The sequence below is a fragment of the Hylaeus anthracinus genome, unplaced genomic scaffold, assembly GCF_026225885.1.
Source record: "Hylaeus anthracinus isolate JK02 unplaced genomic scaffold, UHH_iyHylAnth1.0_haploid 4, whole genome shotgun sequence".
NCBI lineage: Eukaryota > Metazoa > Arthropoda > Insecta > Hymenoptera > Colletidae > Hylaeus > Hylaeus anthracinus.
The window spans coordinates 5,601,305-5,625,827 of record NW_026535289.1 but is presented as its reverse complement, the minus strand read 5'-3'; the positions used below and the strand labels follow the sequence as shown (position 1 = coordinate 5,625,827).

General features: G+C 37.6%; 2 protein-coding genes and 1 long non-coding RNA gene across 5 annotated transcripts in view; 1 reads left to right on the top strand and 2 right to left on the bottom strand.

The window, feature by feature from the left end:
* LOC128895050 (titin homolog) overlaps nucleotides 1–7,717 on the bottom strand; it is a 12,325-nt gene extending 4,608 nt beyond the window's left edge. The window contains exons 1-5 of the mRNA XM_054157272.1: nucleotides 7,561–7,717; nucleotides 6,994–7,213; nucleotides 5,901–6,506; nucleotides 4,294–5,199; nucleotides 2,821–3,154 (exon numbers count right to left, since the gene is read on the bottom strand). Of these exons, the coding sequence (XP_054013247.1) occupies nucleotides 2,821–3,154; nucleotides 4,294–5,199; nucleotides 5,901–6,506; nucleotides 6,994–7,179 (2,032 nt within the window). The 5' untranslated portion in view covers nucleotides 7,180–7,213; nucleotides 7,561–7,717. The remainder of the gene's footprint in view (nucleotides 1–2,820; nucleotides 3,155–4,293; nucleotides 5,200–5,900; nucleotides 6,507–6,993; nucleotides 7,214–7,560) is intronic.
* Nucleotides 1–24,413, top strand: part of LOC128895054 (uncharacterized protein C1orf112-like) — a 40,488-nt gene extending 16,075 nt beyond the window's left edge. Inside the window, exons 2-13 of one of the 3 annotated variants that reach the window (XM_054157280.1) lie at nucleotides 14,056–14,161; nucleotides 14,448–14,593; nucleotides 15,770–15,990; nucleotides 16,922–17,079; nucleotides 17,286–17,479; nucleotides 17,813–17,958; nucleotides 18,035–18,161; nucleotides 18,239–18,404; nucleotides 19,624–19,855; nucleotides 20,551–20,878; nucleotides 21,400–21,600; nucleotides 23,140–24,413. In XM_054157280.1, the coding sequence (XP_054013255.1) occupies nucleotides 14,059–14,161; nucleotides 14,448–14,593; nucleotides 15,770–15,990; nucleotides 16,922–17,079; nucleotides 17,286–17,479; nucleotides 17,813–17,958; nucleotides 18,035–18,161; nucleotides 18,239–18,404; nucleotides 19,624–19,855; nucleotides 20,551–20,878; nucleotides 21,400–21,600; nucleotides 23,140–23,763 (2,646 nt within the window). In that variant the 5' untranslated portion in view covers nucleotides 14,056–14,058 and the 3' untranslated portion in view covers nucleotides 23,764–24,413. Of the gene's footprint in view, nucleotides 1–14,055; nucleotides 14,162–14,447; nucleotides 14,594–14,777; nucleotides 14,899–15,330; nucleotides 15,991–16,921; nucleotides 17,080–17,285; nucleotides 17,480–17,812; nucleotides 17,959–18,034; nucleotides 18,162–18,238; nucleotides 18,405–19,623; nucleotides 19,856–20,550; nucleotides 20,879–21,399; nucleotides 21,601–23,139 lie in introns of those variants that run through there. The other 2 variants (XM_054157281.1, XM_054157282.1) reach the window with 2 other exon arrangements.
* Nucleotides 13,249–14,581, bottom strand: LOC128895071 (uncharacterized). The gene is made up of 2 exons (XR_008461688.1): nucleotides 14,447–14,581; nucleotides 13,249–14,184 (listed from the first exon to the last, which is right to left on the bottom strand). It is a non-coding gene; the product is annotated as an uncharacterized LOC128895071 (long non-coding RNA).
* Nucleotides 24,414–24,523: the final 110 nt, after the last annotated feature.

The following is a 24,523-nucleotide window of genomic DNA, read 5'->3' as shown; positions in this document are numbered from 1 at the left end:
GCTTCGTTTTTCGTTTTTGAATTATTAACGAAAAACGAAGCACCATCCGACATCTGTGCAAAGGAAATTGTGCTTCAGAATCGTCTCACCTACCCCTACCACCCCCTTTCCGGTTCTTATACTAATTCTGGGACACCCTGTACACCGGTGTGCATAATATTAATTTTTTCTTAAATATACTGTTTCCATTCAAAAAGTGCACATTACCCTTGCACCACCCCATAAACAAATTATACACCACCTCTATTATACATATAAATCATTTGTATCTTTTACTTCACCCCACTTTCTACAGTCAATCCTATAATATCAATTCTTTATTTTATAATGGCCAAAGTAGTGACAACCAATGTATTAAAAAAAATACATTATTTTTGCATCCATATATTCAAAAATTAACTGTCGAAATTATGAGCAAAAGTTAACTTTGATTTTGAAATAATATTCACGCGAATATATGACAGATATTACCTGTTCTATTTATGAGTTTACAGTTATGAGTTCGCAGAATAATTAAATTATATTATGCGAACTCACGATGCGCGCGCATTTTGGAACATCTAATTGTTATATTTCATTTTTAGTGTTATGTATTTCTTTACAATGTGCGTTTAGTATCGTTATCATTATATTACCTATGTTTACATGTAAGAATAATGGTAAACGCAATAATAATAACTCATTATTAGACTGCGGATCTTTATGCAAAATAAAATCTTCGCGAACATGCCTACAAAAAATCAACCTAAATAGAAATTTATTTTATTCTCCAAATATCATAACGTGAATTTTATTTTCAATTTTTTTTATGTTCTTGCATATTGTTTACATTTTGTAGTTTCTTGTACATTCAAATGTCCTATAAATGCATAAAGATCTCCACAATAAGATCTCCGCATTAAAAAACAAATGTCTATAGTGGATTTAAATCTAGATAGGTGAGTTACAATGCGTTTCCAAAGTGGCTCGGAAAATCATTTCGGTTGGCCACCACTGCGTTAAACTGTCTTGCCATTATTTACGATCGATCTCGTTCGGACCATTTTTATTCCAAGCCTCAATCAACGAACGATTCCGACTAAATCACCGACGACGTATTTGGTATCGTGACTACTCAAAAGCATACAATTTTCCCAACTTTTCAAACACCGTGTGTGCTCTGCCCGTGTCAGCAGTTACGCCTCGCGACTACCAGGCGCAATTATTGCCGGGCCGATTAGGAGGCGAGTTTCAATGGAATATTTCGTTTCAGGGTCAGTGGCGTAATTCAACGAGAAGAAGTTTGGTCGATTTAACGTGTTCGATCCTATTGTCTTCAGGAGCTTCGTGTCGTCGCACGATTGAAGTTCCCTTTAATTAGCCCGGGTATACGTACCCGCGATAGAACGCAACCACTCGACGGTATAACCGATGATGCATACGCGCGATAGATTCAGGAATTTCCAGATTCCAGTCATACCTCGCGTTCGCTAGGAGAAGTATTTCCTGGGATCGTAGGTAATGCAGGCGAAGGGAATTGTAACAAGAGAGATTCATCACGCTCGAAAGGTGAAGACTTGGGCGTGATCGAACTCGTACGAAGACGTAAACTCTTCGTACACATCGAAAAGTGAATTTAGGATCACGTTGAAATACAAGCGGAGAGAAAATTATCATAATTTTTCATCCTATCCGAAGACAATGCCGAAAGATGAGACGACGATATTTCGAAATTATGCAACGGCATGCGCAGCTCGCGTGTCTTGCGTCGCTTCTAATTAGCTCGTTCAATTATCATTCCACGGACGCTTTCACACGCGTTGTGTGTATGTGTTATTAAATTCCAGCACGATAGTCCACGACGAGTGTTAGAGGTGTCGTTGTTCGTGATATCTCTCAATTCCTTTAGAATTGTTCTCGAACAAGAAAGAAACCATTTATTCCAAGGAAAATTTAATTTCTTAAGGGTGTATCCTGAATTAGAAGGTCTAAAAAAAAGCGGTTTTCCGTGAATTTTTTTAGGATGGAAAAAAATAATTAATCCTATCGAACATTTTATCCTATTTTCATACATATTTGAGTAGTCAGTACAAATTTTTTCAACAAGAAATATTCAAATTGGGTCGACTGCAAAGCACATTTGTAGAGCACCTCACAATTAAAACCTCCCATCGGCGGGAAAGATGCAAGTCGTAATTTTGGTTTGACACAAAAAAAACCAAAAGAAATTTACATTTTCATACACTTTTCTTCTATGTGAACTAAGAAAATTCATACAAACAAAAGTTTAAACAACTTTTTTATCAAGTTAAAGTGATTTTTTTTCACCCAAAGAACTCAAAGAAAATGAAAATTTCTTTTGGTTTTTTTTTTTTTGTGTCAAACCAAAATTACGACCTGCATCTTTCCCGCCGATAGGAGGTTTCAATCGTGACGTGATCTACAAATGTGCGTCACAGTCGACTCAATTTGAATATTTCTTGTTGAAAGAATTTGTACAGACTACTCAAGTATGTATGAAATTAGAATAAATAGATCGATGGAATTAATTATTTTTTTTCCATTCTAAACAAAATTCACGAAAAACCGCTTCTTTTTAGACCTCCTAATTCAGGATACCCCCTTAAGTATGTTCAAAATTTATGTGACTTGGTTGCTGTATTACTTGGTCGTAGAAATAGATACATTCTTTAGTAATAGGTAATCTTTGTTACATTTACAGCCAACTATACGAAAAACCGCTTTTTTTAGACCTCCTAATTCAGGATACCCCGTTAAGCTCTTTAATAGCGATGGTATCTATTTTTCTAATAAAACTGGAAAGCATTGTTTGCATTGTACCTGACTTAGTGGGCTTTCTGGCGACGTTTACGGTTGGATTGATCGACGTTTTGATGATCGATGTGGTAGGCAGCTTGCTGCGTAATTGATCGATCAACTTGACATCACCGGGTGAATTCTCGGTGTCGCTATCACTGTCCGCGGAGCTGACGAGAGACACCATCGTGACGATGTCGATCGCTTTGGAATCGATCGAGTTCCTCCCACGACCAGCCGATCGGTTTCGTGGTTTCCCGTCCTCGTCGTTTTTGCAGGAGCCCGTGCCCCAAAAACGTCTCTTGGCGCTTCTCGAGCGTCTCTTCAACGGCGCTGATCTCACCGATCGCCCTGACACCTAATTACATTCACACGGGGGACCATGAGACGATTTCTCTCTAAACTACGTAATTTTTGATGAAAAACTGAGTCGAAAACGTGGAATACGATTTTTATGTAGAGTGTCTCGTGTTTGAGAAAGTCGAGTTCAAAGTTGCTCGGGGCATGCTGATGTTTTTTCAGAGTTGGGATCGATTTCGCGATATCTTTCGTGTTATTGTACAGTCTATCAAAGTAATGATTTTAATAAAAAACGTTGTTGCTTAATTAGGATTGTAGGTAGCCAACGCAAGCATTATTATGTAGAGGAGTGTGCGCTTCAGACTTTAGGTTCAAGTCCTTTTTATTTTAGTCCTACGCAGAGATGGGAAGTTGTCCAGCGCGTTCGATTAAGCATGGCACAATCTCCTTTCTATGGCTCTGCCTTCCGCAGTACAAGCCAGGAGATTGTACCCACTCTTAATCAGACACGGTAGCCAGCCTCTCATTTCTGCGCGTTGTACGTAATTTTAAATCTGAAACGGTTATGCCAAAATCAGATTTGAAGAGGCAAGAATGAAGTCGAAATTGTAAAAAGTAAAATGTTAGTTTGTATGTGTGGACCGTATGGTTAAAATTAAAAAGTATATTTTAGAAACTGCTATTATAATAAAAGTTCGTGTTAGATAGAATTAACAAGTCAATTAGAAAATATCACGACGAAACAACTATACCATCGACTAAATAACAAAAAAGCAGAAGCAGTAGAAAAATATTTCAAAAATCATGAATAAAAAAGAAACTTGCACTAATATCAATATATGGTACACAACTGTAAAGTGTTCGTGATTGAAACAAGAAACTACATAAATATATACAAGTCATACATTTGTTTTCATGTTATAAATATTATGTACACTTTCAAAGAAAAATATACTCCATCATATGGGGTTAACGCAACGTCACAAAAAACATTGAAATCAAATACAAAAATATGTAATTAAAAATTGATTATGGTAAGAATTTACAACTACAGAAATTGTTTCTTGTGCTGTAAACATTACATACAGTTTGCTTGTATCTCTAAGGAAAAATATACGAAATTGTTCACATCACATCAAGTGCATCAATGGAATTTATTTTGATAAATAAATTGAATAATTGAAGAAACTGCTGTACCTTTGTGGAGGCCGTGTCTATTCTGTTCGATCCGCTGTCTTTGCAATCCACATCCGTTTTCTCTAGATAGTTGATCTTCTCTGAACCCTGCGGGCTCGATGGATCGATCACGATATTGACCTGAACGCGATTGCTCGAAGTGTTCCCTAACTGTCGCTGCGGTGGCGCCGAGCTAGTCCTTCTCGACTTCTGCTCCATTTTCTGAGGTTCCTTCTTCAGCGGTGGATTTCTCTCGTTCACCGAGCTACACCTAACTTCAGGCCCATTTCTCGCAGGTACATTCTTATCAACCGTAGAATCCTTGTTCTCGATAATATTGCTCGTGGAAGAAGTCCTTTTCATAATCAAAGACGTCTTATTACCGCTGCTAGTCCTCTGACCAATCGTTTTATCCTCTTCCAAGCCATCCTTACTATCAATTCCAGTCTTCGTGCGCACACCTCTCTCAATCGTTGAATTGGATCTACGAAAGTCATCCACGAAAGTTCTCTGATTCGCGATCTTTTCTGCGCCACATTTGAGTTCCGATGGACTTTTCGCGCCAATGATTCTATCGCTATCCTTGCTCTCCAAATTTGTTTGGATCGGCGAACCCTTTTCACTCTTCACCTCCGTGGTTAACTTCTGCTGAAGAGCTTTGTCCGCCAGGGAAATCCATTTCACTTCCGCGGGCGATTTGATAGGCTCGAGGAATGCTCTGTTCGCTCCACTGTGAAAGCTCGCTCGCTTCTCTTTCGCGGACGAAAAATCCAACCTCGCCGTTTTCGTGACAGCAGACGTCGAGTTTTCAATTTTAATCGACGGCAATGTCGTGGATGAATCGCGGGGATTCGAGCAGTCGGTGCTCGACGACGTCGGCAGCTTCTTCTTGGAGCTGGACTCGACGTTCGAACTTCTCGATGCTCGCTTAAACGGAGAAAGAATGTTAATTGTACGGCAAGATAGTAAATTTAACAATGAAATAAATTCGTTCTAGCAACCAGTACATCATTGGAAAGTAAAAGTTCAAGTAACATAGTATAACTTTTTGAATGCATTAACATCGACAATACTTTGAATTTCACCACGATGTTTGCAGGATAATGTCTCGCAAGTCTTCAGTCCTTTAAGTGCGTAAATTTATGAAGGATGCGGGCTAATTAATTGTCTTTGTTGAACAAGTGTATAAGAAAATTAGAGAGTCGAGCGAAATTGAGGAGTCAAGAAAGAGATTTACATTTCGTGCTTTACATTTTGATATTGCTTGTAAGGGTAGGAGGAATTTTAAGGACAATAGTTCATTATTATTTTATGTCGTATCTAATGTATGTATTATAGAAACTACTGTACCATTCCTCAAGATACCTTATACTTTTAATTTAATTTAAACTTGAGAAATATTTAACCTGTGCTTTCAAAATTATATTCATTTTCTGTTACATAAATTCAAGCTTCACATTTTTATTTCAAGATTTAAAGCAATATTATAGTTGTTAAAAAATCTATTTACGGTACAATTACAATTTGCTACCTTTCAATTCATAAATAATATTTCCAAAAATCAGTTAGATTGTAGGATTATTAAATTAATTTTATAAGTGAATCACCAAGCCCCTCGTGTGACTTACATCTATTTGCGTCTCTTCCACATCAGTCCTCTCTACTCTCTCTCCTCTCTCACATCCAGAAGGTAGGTTTCCTTCCAACATTGAAATTTCTTGCGTCTCAGAGATGGAATACCCAAAATCTGATGACACTTCGTCGCCATCTTTGTCTACAGCTTTTCCACCTACAATATTCTCCATCTCCGTTCTCCTTTCCACGCTTTCTCCGTTCGATCGTTTGTGGATCCTCGATCCTTCGACCTGCTGATCTTGCGTTCTTCTGCAGTCGAAGGGAACCTCTGGTTTAGACGCTTCGTTCTTGGATAAAGAGGATGACGGACTCGCGATTCCAACGTGGCTGGACATCTCAGAATCGCACCTTTCCTCTAAAACCCCGTGAGTTAAAAAAATGTTGATGTTAGCTTTGTTCTCCTCGCGATGCTTCCAGGCGAGCCTCAGTCTCTCCGCGAGTTCCTGTCTGGTGTAGAGGATCGACGGTTTCTCGATCCCCACGAACCCCCTCGATCTTCCCGTGGCTCGCCTGGAACGTCCTGGCATCTGACGAGCCACCACCTCGACCTGCTCCAGGTTCTCATTTTTTCGGAGATTCTCGCTCCAGGCCACTCGAACCTGAAACTCGTGGATGAAACAATAAAGTGTTTATTGAACGAGGAATTTCGATTAAACTATGGTTTCTTAGCGAATGCAATGGGGCTCTAAACTGGATAATATAGAATATTTTTAATTGCATGTCTGAGAAACACTTTAAAGATGAATTTTACACTTGAAAAAAAATATACATGTCGAATTGAGTAATCTCCTTCTTTTCGATGTCGATTAATAATGAAATAAGTTCGTCCTAGCAATCAGTACATCATTGGAAAGTAAAAGTGCAAATAACATATTAGTATAATTTTCTGAATGCATTAACATCGACAACACTTTGAATTTCACCACGTTTACAGGATAATGCCTCGCAAGTCTTCAATCTTTCAAAAAATGTTATAAATTAAATGTACAGAAAAAATTCACCAAAGGTAGGAACTTTAAATTAAACAGATCCTTTAAGCTGTTAAATGGACTCTGAGGTAAAACGTTCCTCAACGTTCGAGAGTACCTTGGGTCGTTCGGAACCTGGCTTGCCATTGGTCCCTCTTTTGCCACGAACGAGGGAACTCGAGCTGACCTGCAACGATTTTTCATCCTCCGCGGATCTCTGTCGTCTGATCTGCTTTCGACGCGGTGCAGGTGGTTGCAGAGACAGTTGTCTGACCGGTCTCGCCGATTTTCCAGGCCCCGACATTCCGATGCTCGAAGGAGCCCGCTGAGACTACATTCTATAACAATTTGATTCGTAAAAATCGCTGTCCCAAAAAATGTAAACAAAAGTTGCCAAGAGTTACAGTTCAATTCATAAATTAAAAAGCAACCCATGAATCACAGAATTCATCTGTCTACGCCCTCCTAAAACCACATAATTAATTACCAATTAATTACCTCACCAAACCCTTCCCCACCAGACTTTCTTCCTTCTACCTTACCCCGGACTTTCCTCCAAATTTTACAAATTAAATTTGAACAATTCCTAAATTTGAACAATTCCTAAATTTGAATAATTCTTAAATGTGAATAATTTCCGAGTAGGTGCGAGACAAGATTCCGTGATGGAATACAGGATACTCACTCGACGTGTTCGCGATCAACACGGAGGACCGTAGAAAGGTGATCGCGACGGAAGAACCTCCATCGTGGTGGCGGCGCAAGCGAACGCCGACTGACTGACTTCATCCATTGCCCTCTGACACGATCGTTCACCACCACTGCCATTTCACCGATCTACCCCCGTGTTACGTGACTACTACAAGTGATCGGTGCACGTGTGTACTGGCTTGGCCACCGACACGCCGCTTCCTCCTCCTCCTCCCACCTGGCGAGGTAGTTGAACGATGTATTGCTCCCTTTAATTCGAACGACGCCCGATACCACCACCGCCGTGGCTCCCACTGCTACACATTTCGATCACTGTGTACACTTGGCTCGCTGATAGGGTGGTCGAACCCACCGACGTACACCAACTCGACATGCATTGCCCTCCGACTTGCAATCGGTGGCGTAACGCTGAGCTTTGGACACCTTGGGGGTTGTTATGGGGATGGTGGAGTGGTGAAACTCGTATAACGGTCTAGGTAGGTGTCCGAGCGCGTTATACGAGCCTGAGGACAGGGATGAATTCATAGAAATATTTTAGCATCGGTAATTGGAGATAATATGTAGATTTGTAAGTGGAAGAAAATTTCCATGTGGCGTTGGACAGTCTGAGAGTAGTTATGGAGCTGTTGGAGTAGTAGGAGTCCTCGTGTAACGCTGTATGTAGGTTTCTATAATATTTGACCGTGTTATACGAAGCTGAGAACAGGGATGAATTGATAGAGACATTTTAGCATCAGTAATTGAAGGTATTATGTAAATTTGTAAGTGGAAGAAAATTTCTATGTGGCGTTGGACAGTCTAAGTCTTGTTATGGGGATGGTGGAGTGGTGAAAGTCCTCGTATAACGCTGTAGGTAGGTGTCTGGGCACGTTATACGAGTCTGAGGAAAAAGATGAATTGATAGAGATATTTTAGCATCGGTAATTGGAGGTAATATGTAGATTTGTAAGTGAGTGATTTACATTTGACGTTGGTTAGTCTAACTCTTGTTATGGGGCTATCGGAGTACTAGCAGTCTTCGTGTAACGCTGTATGTAGGTTTCTATAATACTTGACCATGTTATACGAAGCTGAGAACAGGAATGAATGAACCTTGTGAGGGATATCAACAAATACGAAATATAATACGAAAATAAAGACAACATTCTAGACGATTCATAGAAGTTATAAAAATACAAATTCTTGTATATTAAGTATATAATTTTTATCAGTCTCAGAATCGACGAGACGTTCCATTATGCTGATATTGAACCACTGTCATTATTTTAAATTATGAATGATGCATTATAGTATCTTATAGTATATGATGATATATTACTAGTCTCGTATCTTATGTACTTATAAGTCTTTAAAGTCTTAGTATCTTTGAAAAGTGACTCTTTTCTTATAAAGATCGTGAAGTAATCGAATAACCTTTAATCTCAGATAAACCTGTTTTCCTATCTAGAGCCATTGACAGAGGTGGATAGATAACTTCATTGAAACACTACTGAAATAGAATATCGTTATTTACTACGAAGTGATAGATCTATAAATCTATTCAAACTAGGTGCCTTTATGGAAGTTTCATTAAGACTGTAAAATTTATATTCCTTTAATTTATTCACAAGCTCTACTATCAATTCTTTTCTTCGTATTTAATAAGTACAGTAACTCTGCAAAGCTCTGGACCATTTTACAAAAGCAACCTGTATACTTCAACTTGCGTATCTTATTGAACCAGGGAAGTTTAGACAAGCCTTGAATTTTGACAAGCCATCAACTAGTATAGATACATTGAACTAAGACTACTTGAGAAATAGATTTGATTTTTCAATTAAAATATTTTTAATATACAAATGCATAAGGAGGATTCATTCAGAAATCACTCCACTGTATAAAGGTAGGTGTCTGAGTTCTTACAACTACCACCTCCAGAAAGTGTCTATTTAATTATCAGCCCCTATCCGTGTACCAAACCCTCACAAAAATTATTTTTAAAATGATAATTACAAAAGACTGTCACCCAATAAATATTCAAAATTATTAGTTAGTATTTTTAACGAAACATTCGTTGACGATAGTTTCTGCTACTAAACCAACACTTAACACAAAACTTACCAACGTTTCATTTGTATCTACCTATTTCTGTCACCATCAAACGAATGATAAACAATGGCCTTAAAGGCACTTTCATCAACTAAACACAAAAACTATTTCACATGGTACTAAATTGAATAATGCCTGAAACAATTGCATGTAACTAATATAAAAATATAATCTAAATGTAAATGTAAAAATGTAGAGAAATGCTCTACAATATAATAATAATATTGGATATAAGTACTGTATACAAAAGTTTGAAAACGATTCATTGACCGATTGTGGTACGTTTATCGTTAATTCCAACACTGGCAAAAAGATCTTCAGTTTATCGTCTTTATCGGTGTCATTGGAAGTCGAATTCGTCCAGCAGTCACCCGGTATTATTGATCAAAAGTTTGCCTATCATCTGACAGCTTGTTGTCCGGTGTTACCATGGCATCGGCGATCATTCGAATCCGCTTTTCTCGTTCGTCTCTTTCTTGCTCGTTCCTTCGCCCACGAAGTCACTCTCTGCCCACCTAGGCGGATTTAAACGAGAAACTTTCGCTCCGGAACTCGGCCACGTCGAATTCCCGAAAATTAAGAGAGCCCGCCCATTAGCGCTCGCTGCCTTAATTGCCCCTCTTATCAGCGACTTCGACGTGCAGGGATGGGCGAACCGATGGATAACTCGTCCATCAGGCCCGCCAGCTTGTCTCTGGTTTATTTGTTCCGTCGTTCCGCGGCCGGGCTCGAACACGGGGTGAATTTCGCAGTTCTGAGGTCACTCGAGATCCTTAAGGGGGCATTTCACTGTGAACGCACAAAAAAAAAAAAACCATATTTTCAATCATTTTTTTCTCGGGAACTATTGCATAAAATTGAATGAATGTTTTTTTCCCCTTTAAAGGTACGATTAAGGAAAGTAAATAAAAAATTTCTTTTTTGGTAAAAAATATTTCGTCATTTATGTACAAAATAATATGCACGTGTGCAAAAAAAAAAAGTTATCCGTTGGCTCAGGTGATTTTGGCTCTCCTGGTAATCTGAAACAGAAAATCGAAAAAATTTATTAAACTATGTCGTCACGTCTATCGTCGGAACCTCCAAGTAGTTGATATTTTGATTTTTACTTACAATTTCACCTGATTTACGGTACAAAAAAAAAGTGTTTTTTTTTTCTCTCTTTCACTAGAAACGCTGCCATTCTGTTTACTTTCGATGAAATAAATAAGTGGAGGTTCCGACCATAGGTGTGACGATATAGTTTAATAAACTTTTTCGATTTTCTGTTTCAGATTACCAGGAGAGCCAAAATCACCTGAGCCAACGGATAACTTTTTTTTTTGCACACGTGCATATTATTTTGTACATAAATGACGAAATATTTTTTACCAAAAAAGAAATTTTTTATTTACTTTCCTTAATCATACCTTTAAAGGGGAAAAAACATTCATTCAATTTTATGCAATAGTTCCTGAGAAAAAAATGATTGAAAATATGCTTTTCTTCGTGCGTTCACAGTGAAATGCCCCCTTAAGGAGGTACACAATTGTTGTAGGCAAAATTCAAGAATCTTTTTCCATAATTTGTATGATATTTTAACAAAAAACAAGAGGTGATTTTACGGTACTAGTATTGATTTTAGTGTATACATTTTTTTGTTAAGATATATTTAAAAATTACCAAGATACAACAAATCTACGTTCTACAAAAATATCTCGAAAAATATTTGTTTCTCGGAACAATGTAATTGACAAGAATTTAATACCTCATCGAGATGTACAAGTTGCCTAAGTTGCCTAAGTTGCCTAAGTTGCCTAAGTTGCCTAAGTTGCCGAGTTGTACGAGTTGCCTAACGAAATATGCTTTATTTTCACCGAGGAAGTGAAAACAAATTTTTGTAAAGAATTTTAGATTTTGATCAAAATCGACAAGCCAATAACCTTGCATATACTTGAAAAAATCATTGTTTCACTTTTTAAAAATTGGATTTTCATTTTAGTGAAAAACTTTGTATATGTTTTTTGCAGAGTTTCATGAGATCTACAACGAAAAAAAGTTTCGATCCAAAATGTCCATTATTAAGAGAACTACGAATTTTTGGAAATTAATCAACTTTTTATATATTACTCCGCTAAAAAGAACTAAAAAATAAACTGTTTCGATAGAATCATATTTTTTAAAAATTCTTCATCCAACAACACGCAGTTCCCCGTTTTGATCATTGAAATTCGTTTATTCGATCGAAAGTTATGATTTTTTCAAGTTTGAGTCGTGAATTCTGACTGAAAGTTTTAGTAGTCGTCAGGGTGCATATCTATATTGCGCAATAACTCGAATTTGATATCAGATAGAACAAAATAGGTTAAACAAAAGTTGTACAGTATGAAAACGTCCACAAAATTGTGAACACAATTTTTATATAGCGGGTGGTGGAAAAATTGTTAGTGGGGGGAATATTACCAAAAATAAATTTTTTTTTAATTTCTTACTACGAGTATTTTAAATTTGTTCGATATCTCTTATGGTTCCAGAGATATTCAGCAAAAATATAAATAATCAAAATTATTTCGAAGGGGTGTTCCATCCTTAAACCCATTTTTGGGCCAAACTTCTTATTTCTGCAAAAATTTAAATTTTTCGATGTCTGCCAATTGCCAAATTTCCCTTTAACAATGATCGATGGTTTTACTGATCTAATATCATCGAAAAAATATAAGTAATATTAAAACAGGGTGCAATTTACATTGATTGAATTTGTATAATATTTAATTATGATAAATTATCTGGAAATAGTAACACTTGAGTTCATTACAGCTGGAACGTTTGTCTATTTATCAATTCTCGATCAAGTCAGCTTTCGTGATTAGGTAATACGCTTTCTTTTAGTTGAAGGGGTGGTTTTCGGAGTTTTATAATTTGATGGAAGAGTTTGCCCATCCCTGCCCCGGTTTCTGGAGGAACGACTGTCTATCGTGCTCGATCGAGACAGGAAAGTTCGACTCGCGAGGCTTGCCAAGAAATTCTCGAGGCCCCATTCCGCGATCGGGCCGATTGATAGACGGTCGATTTGCCTGTGACACGAGAAACGTGATTAGAAATTATTTCGCCAGCCGTTTAATACCGACACCATCGATTTCACTGCATAATTACAACAATTACATACGTACACACACGTAGAAACTCTGTCTTTGTGTCGTTAACCTCTTGAAGGACCAATTTTAAATGGATTTCATTTTTTATTTAAATGAATACACGCGAACCATAGCAATATTTATCTGTAAATCGATTTTCACGTAGAAGTATGTTGTTTTACTTTAATATTTTATATTATTTTATTCTTAGAGGTATCGTGATGGTAAATGGCGGTAATTTCGATGTAAAGGCAATAGCAATCGCTCAAGTGGTTAATGAAACTAAAAACTCTAGAGATAAACATTTATCGTATGATAAAATACGTTATGATAAACACATATAAAAATAATTCGATTGCAAAATAGTATTGTTTAAAGTATCCATTGTCCTTCGGGTTGTCTTGGTTTAGGCTCGACTTTGTGACAACTACAGCAGCAAAATGGATACTTGTATAAACGAATAAAGGAAATAACATTTATTATAAGAATAGTAAAATAAAAAGAAATATGAATGTAAATAAATATTACATATACGTACAATGTTATTAATGAATCGTGAGAAACATAAAAAAAACATGTATAGCGTACATTAAAAATCTTACAATTAAACAAATGTATTCTGTATGTGCATTTAAACAAAAGGGTTCCTATGAATAATATTGCAATAGGTCTGCATAATACATTGGCGAAATGTACATTCGTTCTTCATTCACGGAAATTACATAACTGGTACGTAGACATATAAATAGACGTTGATAACGAATAACGTATGCTGACCGAAGGAGTATCTAGGAAGAGAAGCATTTCCTATCGTACAGTACAGCTCATTTTTTTTTCTCATTTATAAATTGAATTTACCCATAAAATTGGGCCCAAGTGACTCGTACAATTCATCATTAGTTACTAGTAGCCAATTTACGGAGTGAAAATTATTATGAATAAATTACTATGAACATTATGAGACATTTTTATATTCAAAAAAGGGAATAGCTTCATAATTGAAATGAAACTTATCATGAATATTATGAGACATTTTTATATTCGAGCAGGGGAATAGTTTAACAATTCAAACGAAACTTGTGCTCATCGTTTCGAGCGATTTTCTTTTGAAACGTCCGTTGTAGCAAAAAACATGCAACGTGTCGATTGACGCTGACGTGTCTTTCGATCGTTTCGTAAGAAACATTCGTACGTAAATCATGTCACGTGTCGCGAACACGTGAACTTTCAGGAATATCTGAACAGACGTAAATTTTGTGAACTTGCAGGAGATGGAGAACGAGGGTTCGTTCACATCTTTGCTGGATGATTCCTTCTCGGATAACGACGAGGTCCTCGAAGATTGCACCGAAAATTACTCGTCGACATTAAAAATATCCTTTCTAATAATTCTGTTCCTGTGGCCCACAAACGTTGCAAATTATAGGATAACCGTCTTTCATTTTTTAACAAGCGGTTAATTATTTCGAATTTACTAAAATAAAGTAAATATAAATGAAGGACTAAAATTAATGTGTGTTAATTAAATTACAATTATAAATTAATTTTTCGAGCTAAGAGCTATATTAAAGGCGAGAAAGATTTTTAATATTCAACACTTATGCAAGCTTCCCCATGAATATTTGTTAATTAACATTTTCTTAACGCAATAATATTTACAATGCCTTGGAGAATTTGCGCGACAAGTTCGAAGAGGAATATTTGCAGCAGGCTCTGCAAGAATGCTTGCCCACTTGTCCAGTGAACTTGCTGGAGGAAAAAATTTTCAAGGAAATTCTTCCTGTTGCACACCACTTCTTGCTCGAGGTAAATCTATAATGGAAAAGTACTTCTGTGATTAGTATTAACACATTCACAGTCCACGTGAGCGCCACTTAAACGTAGGCGATAAAGTTTTAATATCAAATGTTCTTCCCCTGTTTTCATGCTACTAATCGTGTACACGGGAAGGTCGGTGCTTCAATCTTGTTGTTATTTCAAATAAAATTATAATTGGAAGACTAGGTTGAAAAGGCTGCCAGTCGGTAGAGGAATTATTATTTAGATTAGGTACTATATTACAATACCACCTGAGTTTTTGATTTCTTTGTTATTACATAACTATACAGGGTGTCCCAAAAGTCGGGGAGGAGCCGGAAATGGGAGGTAGCTGAGACGATTCTGAACAACAATTCCCTTTGCAAAAATGTCGGATGGGGCTTTGTTAAGGAGATATTAAGTGAAAACCCTGACCAATCAAAGCGCGCGTAGACCGCTGGAGCGGCCGTGGTAGCGAAGGCTATGCGCTAGGCGGCAGCGTCAATGTCCTTCGATGCACGTCGAGTCACTTGTTCGCGTACGAGCGCGGCTGCTTAGCTCGTAGCCTTCGCTACTGCGGCCGCTCCAACGGTCTACGCGCGCTCTGATTGGTCGGGGTTTTCTCTTAATATCTCCTTAACGAAGCCCCATCCGACATTTTTGCAAAGGAAATTGTTGTTCAAAATCGTCTCAGCTACCCCCCATTTCTGGCTCCTCCCCGACTTTTGGAACACCCTGTATATTAGTTTGTCTGGAAAGTCCGTGCTGATTTTTGGTGAGTGGTACACGTCTGTTTATATTGGAATGGTTGAAAACAATTAGCATGGGTGCATCTTAAAAGGTGGAAAGATCGTGGAGCAAAATGTTATTTATATAATTCAATAAATATATATCAAAATTCAAATGTACCTTTGAATTTTTCTTAAAAATTCGCACGAACTGTCTGGACAACCCAATAATAATAATTACTATTATTCTTATATATTTCTTTATCGTACAAAGATTGAATACATCCAAAAGAGCAAGTACTAAACAATGAAAAAAAAATAGTGCACGAGTGCTCCAGAAGACTGTGAACGTGTTAATCACAGGTTTAAGGGAAACACAGTTTTATAATACAGTGCGAAAGATAAACGTTATCACCCTTACGTGTTCTTTTATCAATTTTCATCCTCGTTTCCAAAGGCCTTGAAACAAATTGGCGAAATGGTAAACGCGAGCCTCGAACGTGACGCTTTGGAAAATGTGAAACGTCAATTGTTTGTTTGCCATGAATTGCTGAATGTGTGGGAGGAATCTATGCAACGAGTGTCGAAACTTCACAAAACATCCGCCGTCAATCTTAAATCACTGTCGGAGAGCGTACCTGTTACGATTAGATCGGTATTCGAACACTGCAGAGCGAGGTGAAGTATATGAAACCGTTTATTAACCCTTCCCTAATCGCTTCCGAAGAAGCGATGTACCAACAACTTCTTATCCATGAAATAATGTACAAAACATTTTTATGGAGAAATGAAGAATTAATAAGTACTCTTTAGGATAAATGTCCCAATTACCGACACACTACTTGTGAAAAATGAACAATTTTTGCTATTACTTACTGCCCGGATTACAATGGAGAAAATAAAATTATTTAAGGGGTACAGACAGTATATTTAAACCTTCTACGAAAATAATAATTCATTCTATATCTAATTTCCTTTAAAAATCATCAATGTTCGAATATTCAAGTGTGAGTCTTGACTTTTTGGCTATTATCTCCGGCCTGGATTAAAACGAAGAAAATAAAATTATTTATGGAGTACAGATAGTATATTTAATCCTTCTATGAAAATAATAATTCATTCTATATTTAGTGTCTTAAAAATATTCAGGATGTTGCCTTTGATGTTTCCTAAAATTGTAATATTTCTAAGAATCTATCTATCTATATAAACTATACAAAATTAGCCAGGTAAGTGTAACAAGCTCCAACTTCGTTATCAGGACATTTAAAATAAAATGTCAAAGGAAAAAATGAATGGTTCAAAGTGTACTATATTCATAAGGCCATGTTTTTTTTTTATAAGTGTAATAGTGCGTGTGCAAGTTGCAGTTCGTTACACTTACTTAATATAGCCTGTATCTATCAGTCCAATTCGTACAGAATAATAAAAATGAAAATATTTTCGATCGGTGTACCAGAAATAGTACGATGTAAAACACTGTCCAGAGCAGTTCGAGCCAGTCAACCTTCCCCTATGCCGCGGATTTAGCAACGCGATTTTCTCTCCAACCTCGACAGGGAATCAATCCATTTTCACGTGACAGACAGGCGAGCATTTTCTTTTGCAGCACGAAATTGTACGGCGCCTTGTTCGAGGGCGTATCGGAAAAATTAACGAAACTCTTTCGCAAGGCGAAAACGATCTTGAGCCTATTCCTGGCCACTTTGGAGAGTGTAATCGTTTTCGACACGGATACGGAATCGGAAACGGAGCTGTTAGTGAAAGGTGAGCGATCCCATTACGTCTTAACGATTCTTTAACCGGAGCCATTTTTATTCACGTCGAGTACGTCAAACGTAAGAAGAGAGATATCCTCGACAGTCTCTTCTTCGTTTCGAGACTAACGCTTTCCGATTTCGCAGTAGAAACCTGTCTGTTTAAATATATATTTTTCGTCCTATTAATATCCTACTTCCTTTCTCTCGATGTAGTGATCGATGGGATCGGTTCGTTGGTCACCATAGCTCATGAACTGGATCTCAAGACGTTCGTGGAGACGTCGAAAATGTTTGGTAAATTGGCGATTATGCACGAGCTTAGTATTAAACGAGTGAAATCGACCAGCGTCACTTTGCATCTCGAACAAACGACCAAAGATGTATCTTCGATGATTTCGTTGCTTCAGGTACGTCCTAAGTTAGGAAACTAACTGAAAACAGTTCGCTGAATAATAATAGCGATCATGGAATATACTGAATAATAACAATGTAAAGTAGTATTGATAGTGCTATAAATAATACAAAGCAATCGTACCAAAATTTATGCAGTTAATCATTTCTTTGAATGTAGAAAATATTTATTGGGTAGAAAATGACCCAATGTTTCGTATTTCGTATTTCTGTTACGGTATGTTTCGTATTTCTGACTATTATTTATTCCAACCTGAAGAGTAGGAATTTAATTGAAATGTAAATTATGAAGTCTTCATTAGAGTACTTCGTGAAATTGATATGTTTAGGCATCCCACGACAAAGTCGACGAGAGAAAGATAAGAGTTATCGGTCACTCGCTAAAAATTTTGGACAGATTGTACACAGCATACTGTTCCTGCATAAATATCAAAACTCTTCCCTTCGTGATCGACCTTCTCCTGCGAGTGCACAGGTATTGGATTACATTCACCTTCATGTTTTTTTTAAATACATATGCATTCCCTTTTCACGCTGTTCCCCGTAATTAGATGTTCACCTTCGTGCTTACGAAAATTGCAAATGAGCGATAAAGCGGTCGAATTAATAAACGTTCATATCTCGAGGGGATCGGATCCACTCCTGAACACTGTCTTCAAGATCTCGGACTTCAAGCAGGTTCGTCCTTCGAAACCTTAATTCAGAGATGGACAAAATTCTTATTCGGATAAAAAGAAGTCGGTTAATGATTATAGGCGTTCTTCGAATATGGAAACGAGCCAAGTGTGGATAAATTGAGCTATCATTTGTTGACAGTCAATATTATGAGAAAATTGATAAGCATGCCATTCGAACACCACTGCAAATGGACTCTAGGTGCAGAGTCGATCATCGATGTCGCGTTAACAAACATTAACGATAGTAAGTATTTCGTTCCTTATCCCTTGTGAAATTTCTAAGTCACTATCAAGCTAATGAGCCTCTGTTACGATGGCCCTGAATGGCCATACAAAGAGCTCGGGTACCTCGGGTTCGCCAAACCCGTACTGTAGCTGTGACCGAGCACAGCTACAGCCCCTGAGGGCACCTTACAGGTCTTTTCTTTCTTAATTACTTTATTTAAGACCACATCAACCACAGCGTTATTACTGACCACGTCAATGGTTACAATTTGATTACAATTTATCCAACGTGTTATGTTTCATTAATATACAGTATTGTCTCGAAATAAGCAACTAGGGGTGTGCGGGATCCCGGGCGTGACGGAATTCCTCCCGGGATCGGGATGGAATCCCGAGAATTTCAAAATCCCGAAACCATTCGGAATTCCCGAGAATTTCGAGATTCCCGGGAATTTCGAAATCCCGTACATTCGGATTGCTGAAATTTTCAAGAACAACAACGCTTTCGGAAATCCGAGATATTATTCTATATCCCGTACATTGTCGGGAATCCTGAACATTTTCGAGATCCTGTACAATCTCGGGAATCCCGGCTTTTCGCGGGATCTCGTGTATTCTCGGGAATCCCGAATCAATTCGAGAATCCCATATATTCTCGGGAATCCCGGACATTTTACGGGAATCCCGCACACCCCTATAAGCAACTCGATCGGGACCGGCGAGTTACTTATTTCGAAACAGGTATGCTATTCGGCTTGACTTTGTTCTCCAGACTGACGAGGGGGAATCCGTAGACAAAACAGGGGATTCGGTGTAGCGGAAAACTATAAAATGATCTCTCGAGCACGGGTGTTACAGCTCGGAGAATGATAGAAGATAACATGATTTCTCATTTTAGCAGTAGTAAAATCGAACGAATGGAACGTATATGTACAACTAATAGTAGTATTTCGAAGAATACACACGCCAGAGAAAGAGAAAACATTACCAATATTCTGTACTCTTTCCACTAATCTATTCAGTGGGTCGTGAAAGATTTATGACTTCTTGTTTTCACGGGCCTTCTTGTCGGTCTTCAAATAAAAAGATGAGGATAGCGAGTTGCTTATTTCGAGGCAGGAAGCAGTTGCTTGTTTCGAGACAATACTGTATTTGCTAATTCGAGGAATTCGTTTCCGTTGCTAACAAGTATTAAGTTGCTGTAAGTATTACTCGCGTATCTTTGTTTGACCAAAAAGTGCAAGAAGAAATCTTCATGGGCGAAGTGAGATTGCCAGGGGCCCACGACATCGGGGAAAGACCACGTCAGGTCACTTTGTACGAGGCCACCTTGGTGCCAATTTGTGGTCTAATCAGCGAAATACCCGCCGATGGATTTAATGTAGCGGAGATGATCCTGCTGAAACATTTGCTAAGCGATCGACTTTGGAGTTCCTTGCTCAGCTCGGACATTTGGTGCTTCGTAGGACGGTTCGTAAATTAGGTTGTGAATTCACGCCACCTGTCGAAGAAACGTCCGTCGACATCCGTTTGGAACGTTCTGCGATGAGTTTTACATAGAGGCGGCTAGATAGGACGATGATGGGCAGTTCGAATGCCACGATGACGCGATTAAAATTCACTGATGGACGGTTATCTGACTGATAGCGTGAATGCAGCCTTATGCGTCTCAAACAGGAAACGTACTGTGACCAATTATCGCGTTTCAATCGGAACGGATTCGTATATTATTCTAATGTTTATTATTAGACTGCGGATCTTTATGCATTTATAGGAAATCTGAATGTGCAAGAAACTACAAAATGCAAACAATATGCAAGGATATAAAAAAGATCGAAAGTAAAGATCAAATTATAACATTTGCAGAATAAAATAAATTCCTATTTAGGTTCAATTTTTGTAGGCACGTTCGCCAAGATTTTATTTTGCATAAAGATCCGCAGTCTGTTTATTATAATGAAAATTTAAAAAAAAAATATCACCTTATAGATGAGACGATGATGAGACGAAACCTTTTCATATTTACAATTTATTTGTACGTCGTTTAGTTTCGAAAATAAAAATAAAAATCTCGGAAGTACTTTTTCCTGAGATTCCTTTACCTTTAGCTCGTAATTTTAAAAGAACGTGCGTCGCAGAATGTTAAAGTTTATCTCATTTTTCAGTATCGGTTCCTCGGAGCTTTGCGTCAGCCACGTAAAGTATTTATTGAAAGTGTATGCCACTTTGATGAAGCGACACAACGACCTCCAAATCGTTGTACTGGAGAACTTAATCGGAAGATTGTACAGCTTGTTATCCGTGGAGACGAAACACACTCTTGTGACGGAACTCGACGATCTCGAAAACCCGTTCTGGATTCCTATCGCACGATTTTTCCCATCGAAAACGAAATCGTTTCTACAAAATCGACTGGCTTGCGTACTTAACGAAATCCCTGATACGTTTTCGCAACTGCAACGACAGCCTACTCTGCAGAATTGGAATCGGATCGTAAGTCGACCTGCAAACTTGGGCAAAATTATAATTTGTTAGGCGTAGAAATTAATTCTGTGTCCTTATATTCAATCATTTAATGTTTATTTATTATTTGTATTTTTTAGGATAGCTCTAGTTCGAGTAAAAATATTTACTCAGTGTTTTATTATATTGAAGTATTGACCTTTTGAGTTCTCAACTTGATAGCCTAAGTCTCAATCTGATGGTTATTATAATTTATCTATATGTATGAAATTCAGTAGCCATTAAATTTTGCTCATTATTCTTCTTTTAATAAATTACGAGTACAGCAAGTACTTATAATAATTGTAGAAGAATAACAATGTAATGTCCATCAAGTTGAGACTTGGGTAATGTGTAGAGTATACTTATTTAAACTAGAGTTACGAATGATTGAATATACAGGGTCCCTTTCGTCCTCTGTTATACGAATAAAATTTCGCCCATATCAATCAACCTGAAATGATCATTTTCAAAGTATGCTAATGTTTTGTTCAATTCCACGTTTCAATAAGACAACGCTGATGTCCGTAATTGGAAAGCTTAGTTATGCCGGCGAGAAGAACACCGTCGATATCCTGTCCCAAATATGGAGCTCGATCGCAAACACGATCGAGATTTTCGAGGGTAAACAATTGGATATACTTTCGGAATTTATGTGGGAACTGTTCGTGGCTACTCAACCCGAAAAAATTCAGGACGACATGTTTCTCACGGTACGAAATTTTTTCCCAGTGCTTCGAAGTTGAAATACATACACACACATGCGTGCACTCAAGTTATGTTTATTATTTGAATTCATTCAATTTTTTCTCACGCCCGATAATCTAACAGAAACATTCTCTTGATCCCTTATCGCAGTGTCACACACTCTTCGCTTCTACCTACTGACATTCGTTTAGCATTCTTCCGATAACACGCTATGTACACGTAATTGAAATTAAATTAAGGCCCCATACCACAGTGCGCGCGCGGTAAGTGGGTGTATTTTTAATCATTTTGTTCGAGCAAACGATGAATGTTTTTTTTTTCATTGATACTTCTATGCAATATACATATACATAAATAACAAATTTTCTTATCCAAATATTATGAATAGTTTGCGGTGTACACCGCTACACTGTGACGAAGTTGCTTGTTGGTGGTTAACAGCGATTAAGCTATACAGTTCATCTGAAGAAAAAAAAAATATATATATATATTTATAAACGAGACATATAGGTTTACAGCACCACGTATGGATTTCTTTATAAAGGGTCCCCTACTATTTTATTTTTATTCATAAAGAATGAAAATTGTCTGTGAAAATGGGAAATAAAATTCGTTAGTTCGTCATTTTTTTTTCTAGATATCGAAATTTCCCTACGTGATACTATAAACAGATATATATATCTAGTTCATAAATATATTTTGTTTCCTTCAGATGAACCGTATGGCTTAATCGCTGTCAACCACCAAGCAGCAATTTCGGCAGAGTGTCCTTTTGATAGCGGCGTACACCGCTAGGCAAACTATTCGTAATATTTGGATAAGAAAATTTGCGTAGAGTCTTATTTATGTATATATTGGATAGAAGTATCAATGAAAAAAAAGAAAAAACATTCATCGTTTGCTCGGAAAAAATTATTAAAAATACACCCACTTTACCGCGCGCGCACTGTGGTATGGGGCCTTAAGAAACGCTTATGTAGATATTATAGATATTATATTATAGTAAATGGAAATGTCTCACAGTTAAAAACAGTTAGAAGCACTCTGTGTTTTTATTAATGTGAATGTAAAATATACAGGGTGTTCCAAAAATGTTGTAACACCTTGAAAGGGGTGGTTCGGGGGGTGATTTGAAACAACTTTTTGCATTCTCGCGCTCTGATTGGTCGAGGTTTTCTGTAAATATCTCCTTAACGCAGCCTCGGACTACATTTTCGCTAAGGAAAAAATTGTTTCAAATCATCCCCGCTCCTCCGAATCATCCCTTTCAAGGACCTCCAACATTTTTTAAACACCCTGTATACGTTATTACTGAAAGTATGAACGATAACCACCACGATAACCATTAACATAAGAATGACGCGTAAATGCGCTGATGCGTTTGTTCCTTAAACTATAATCTATATCTACACTCATTACATCAGAGTTCGACTGTATTATAAATCCCCAAAATGGTTCATCATTGAAACAAAGAGGGAAATTATTGAGAACGATTACTACTTTTTTATTTGTTGCTAAATTAACAAGCTGTCCGATGATTTTAGATTTTGGAAGCAATGCTGACGTCGTTTTTGTGTTTTCCGTCGCACGTGAAAGTGATCGCGTCGCATTATCTGAGGAATAACACCGATTCATTCGGCAGCTGCGGTCTGAAGACCGCAAACGCGTTGGCGGAGTTGAATTGTCGACTTCTCGAGGATGAGAATCCCTGGGTGAGGCAGGAAGCACTCGAGTCATTCGACCGAGTGGCTCACATGTGCCCGAACGAGGATCTCGTTACTAAAATGGCCGCCGCGGTCACCAGAAGGCCGTCGCTGAGCGACTCCCTACCTGCGTATCTTTCTGCCACTCCCTACTACGAACTTCGTGGCTTCGCGGATGTTCAATTTTATCTGCAACATGTGGCAAAGAATTCTGTAAACGTCTGCCACGTTTGCTACCATTACGAAGAGTCGCAAAGGGACGAAAAACTCGCTAGATTGGAAAGCCAATCGAGCGAGAATTCTGTCGATGGTTCACCGTCGAGTGAGCTCGACGAGTACGTGAACAAGATATGCGACGAATTGAACGATATTTCGAGGAAAAGCAGCGATATCGGTGATCGTGCTTTAAAAAGATTGCGTTTCGTTTGTACGAAGATTTTGAATTTGGTTGAATCGTCGAAATAAACCTAGGTCGTCGTCGTTCGTCTTTTGCGCGGTCTCTTTTTTACAATAATTTTAAATATTTTTGTACTATTTCTAAATACTCCAATTATTTTCGATTTGATTGTCCATCTTTTTTTTTTTGAAAATACTTAATGTAAATAAATCTTGGAAATGTAATATTACTCGTTCGGATTATTGATACCCGAAAGAATGAAAATGGTTTCAATTGTATATTTTGGAGAATAAGAAAGGGATGGCACAGGGAAAAATTAGTACAGTGAAACATTAACATCATTCGATGTAAACAGAGATTTAAAAGTATAAAAGTAGGTATTCGTTGGAACGTGGTTCATTTTGCATGTATTCACGCGGACAAGCACGAGCTTCAACCAATGGTCGAAAGGCACGAGACTGCCGCAGCAATCAAGAAGGCAAAAAACCTGCATCTTTGACGGATGCATTTCCTTATTCACACTTTTCCTTTTCACGACAGTTTCAAATAATTTTCAAAAAATAGCGACGTTCTTTTCCGAACTTAATTTAGAACTTATATTTACCAAAAATAATTGTACAATTAAAAAGAGTAAATAGCAATGAAAAGTGAAAGCGTTCCATCGAATAAAGTGATTAACGAATTTTCAGAAGTTGATTCTTTAGTCAACTTGTTTAAATCGTACCCAGCACCTTTTCAATCCGATTTTGCTTGAAAAATTGTCGTGTCGATGTTATCGTTCGTGTTGTGAAACCGGATACCATTCTGAATCTGAAACAATTCTCACAA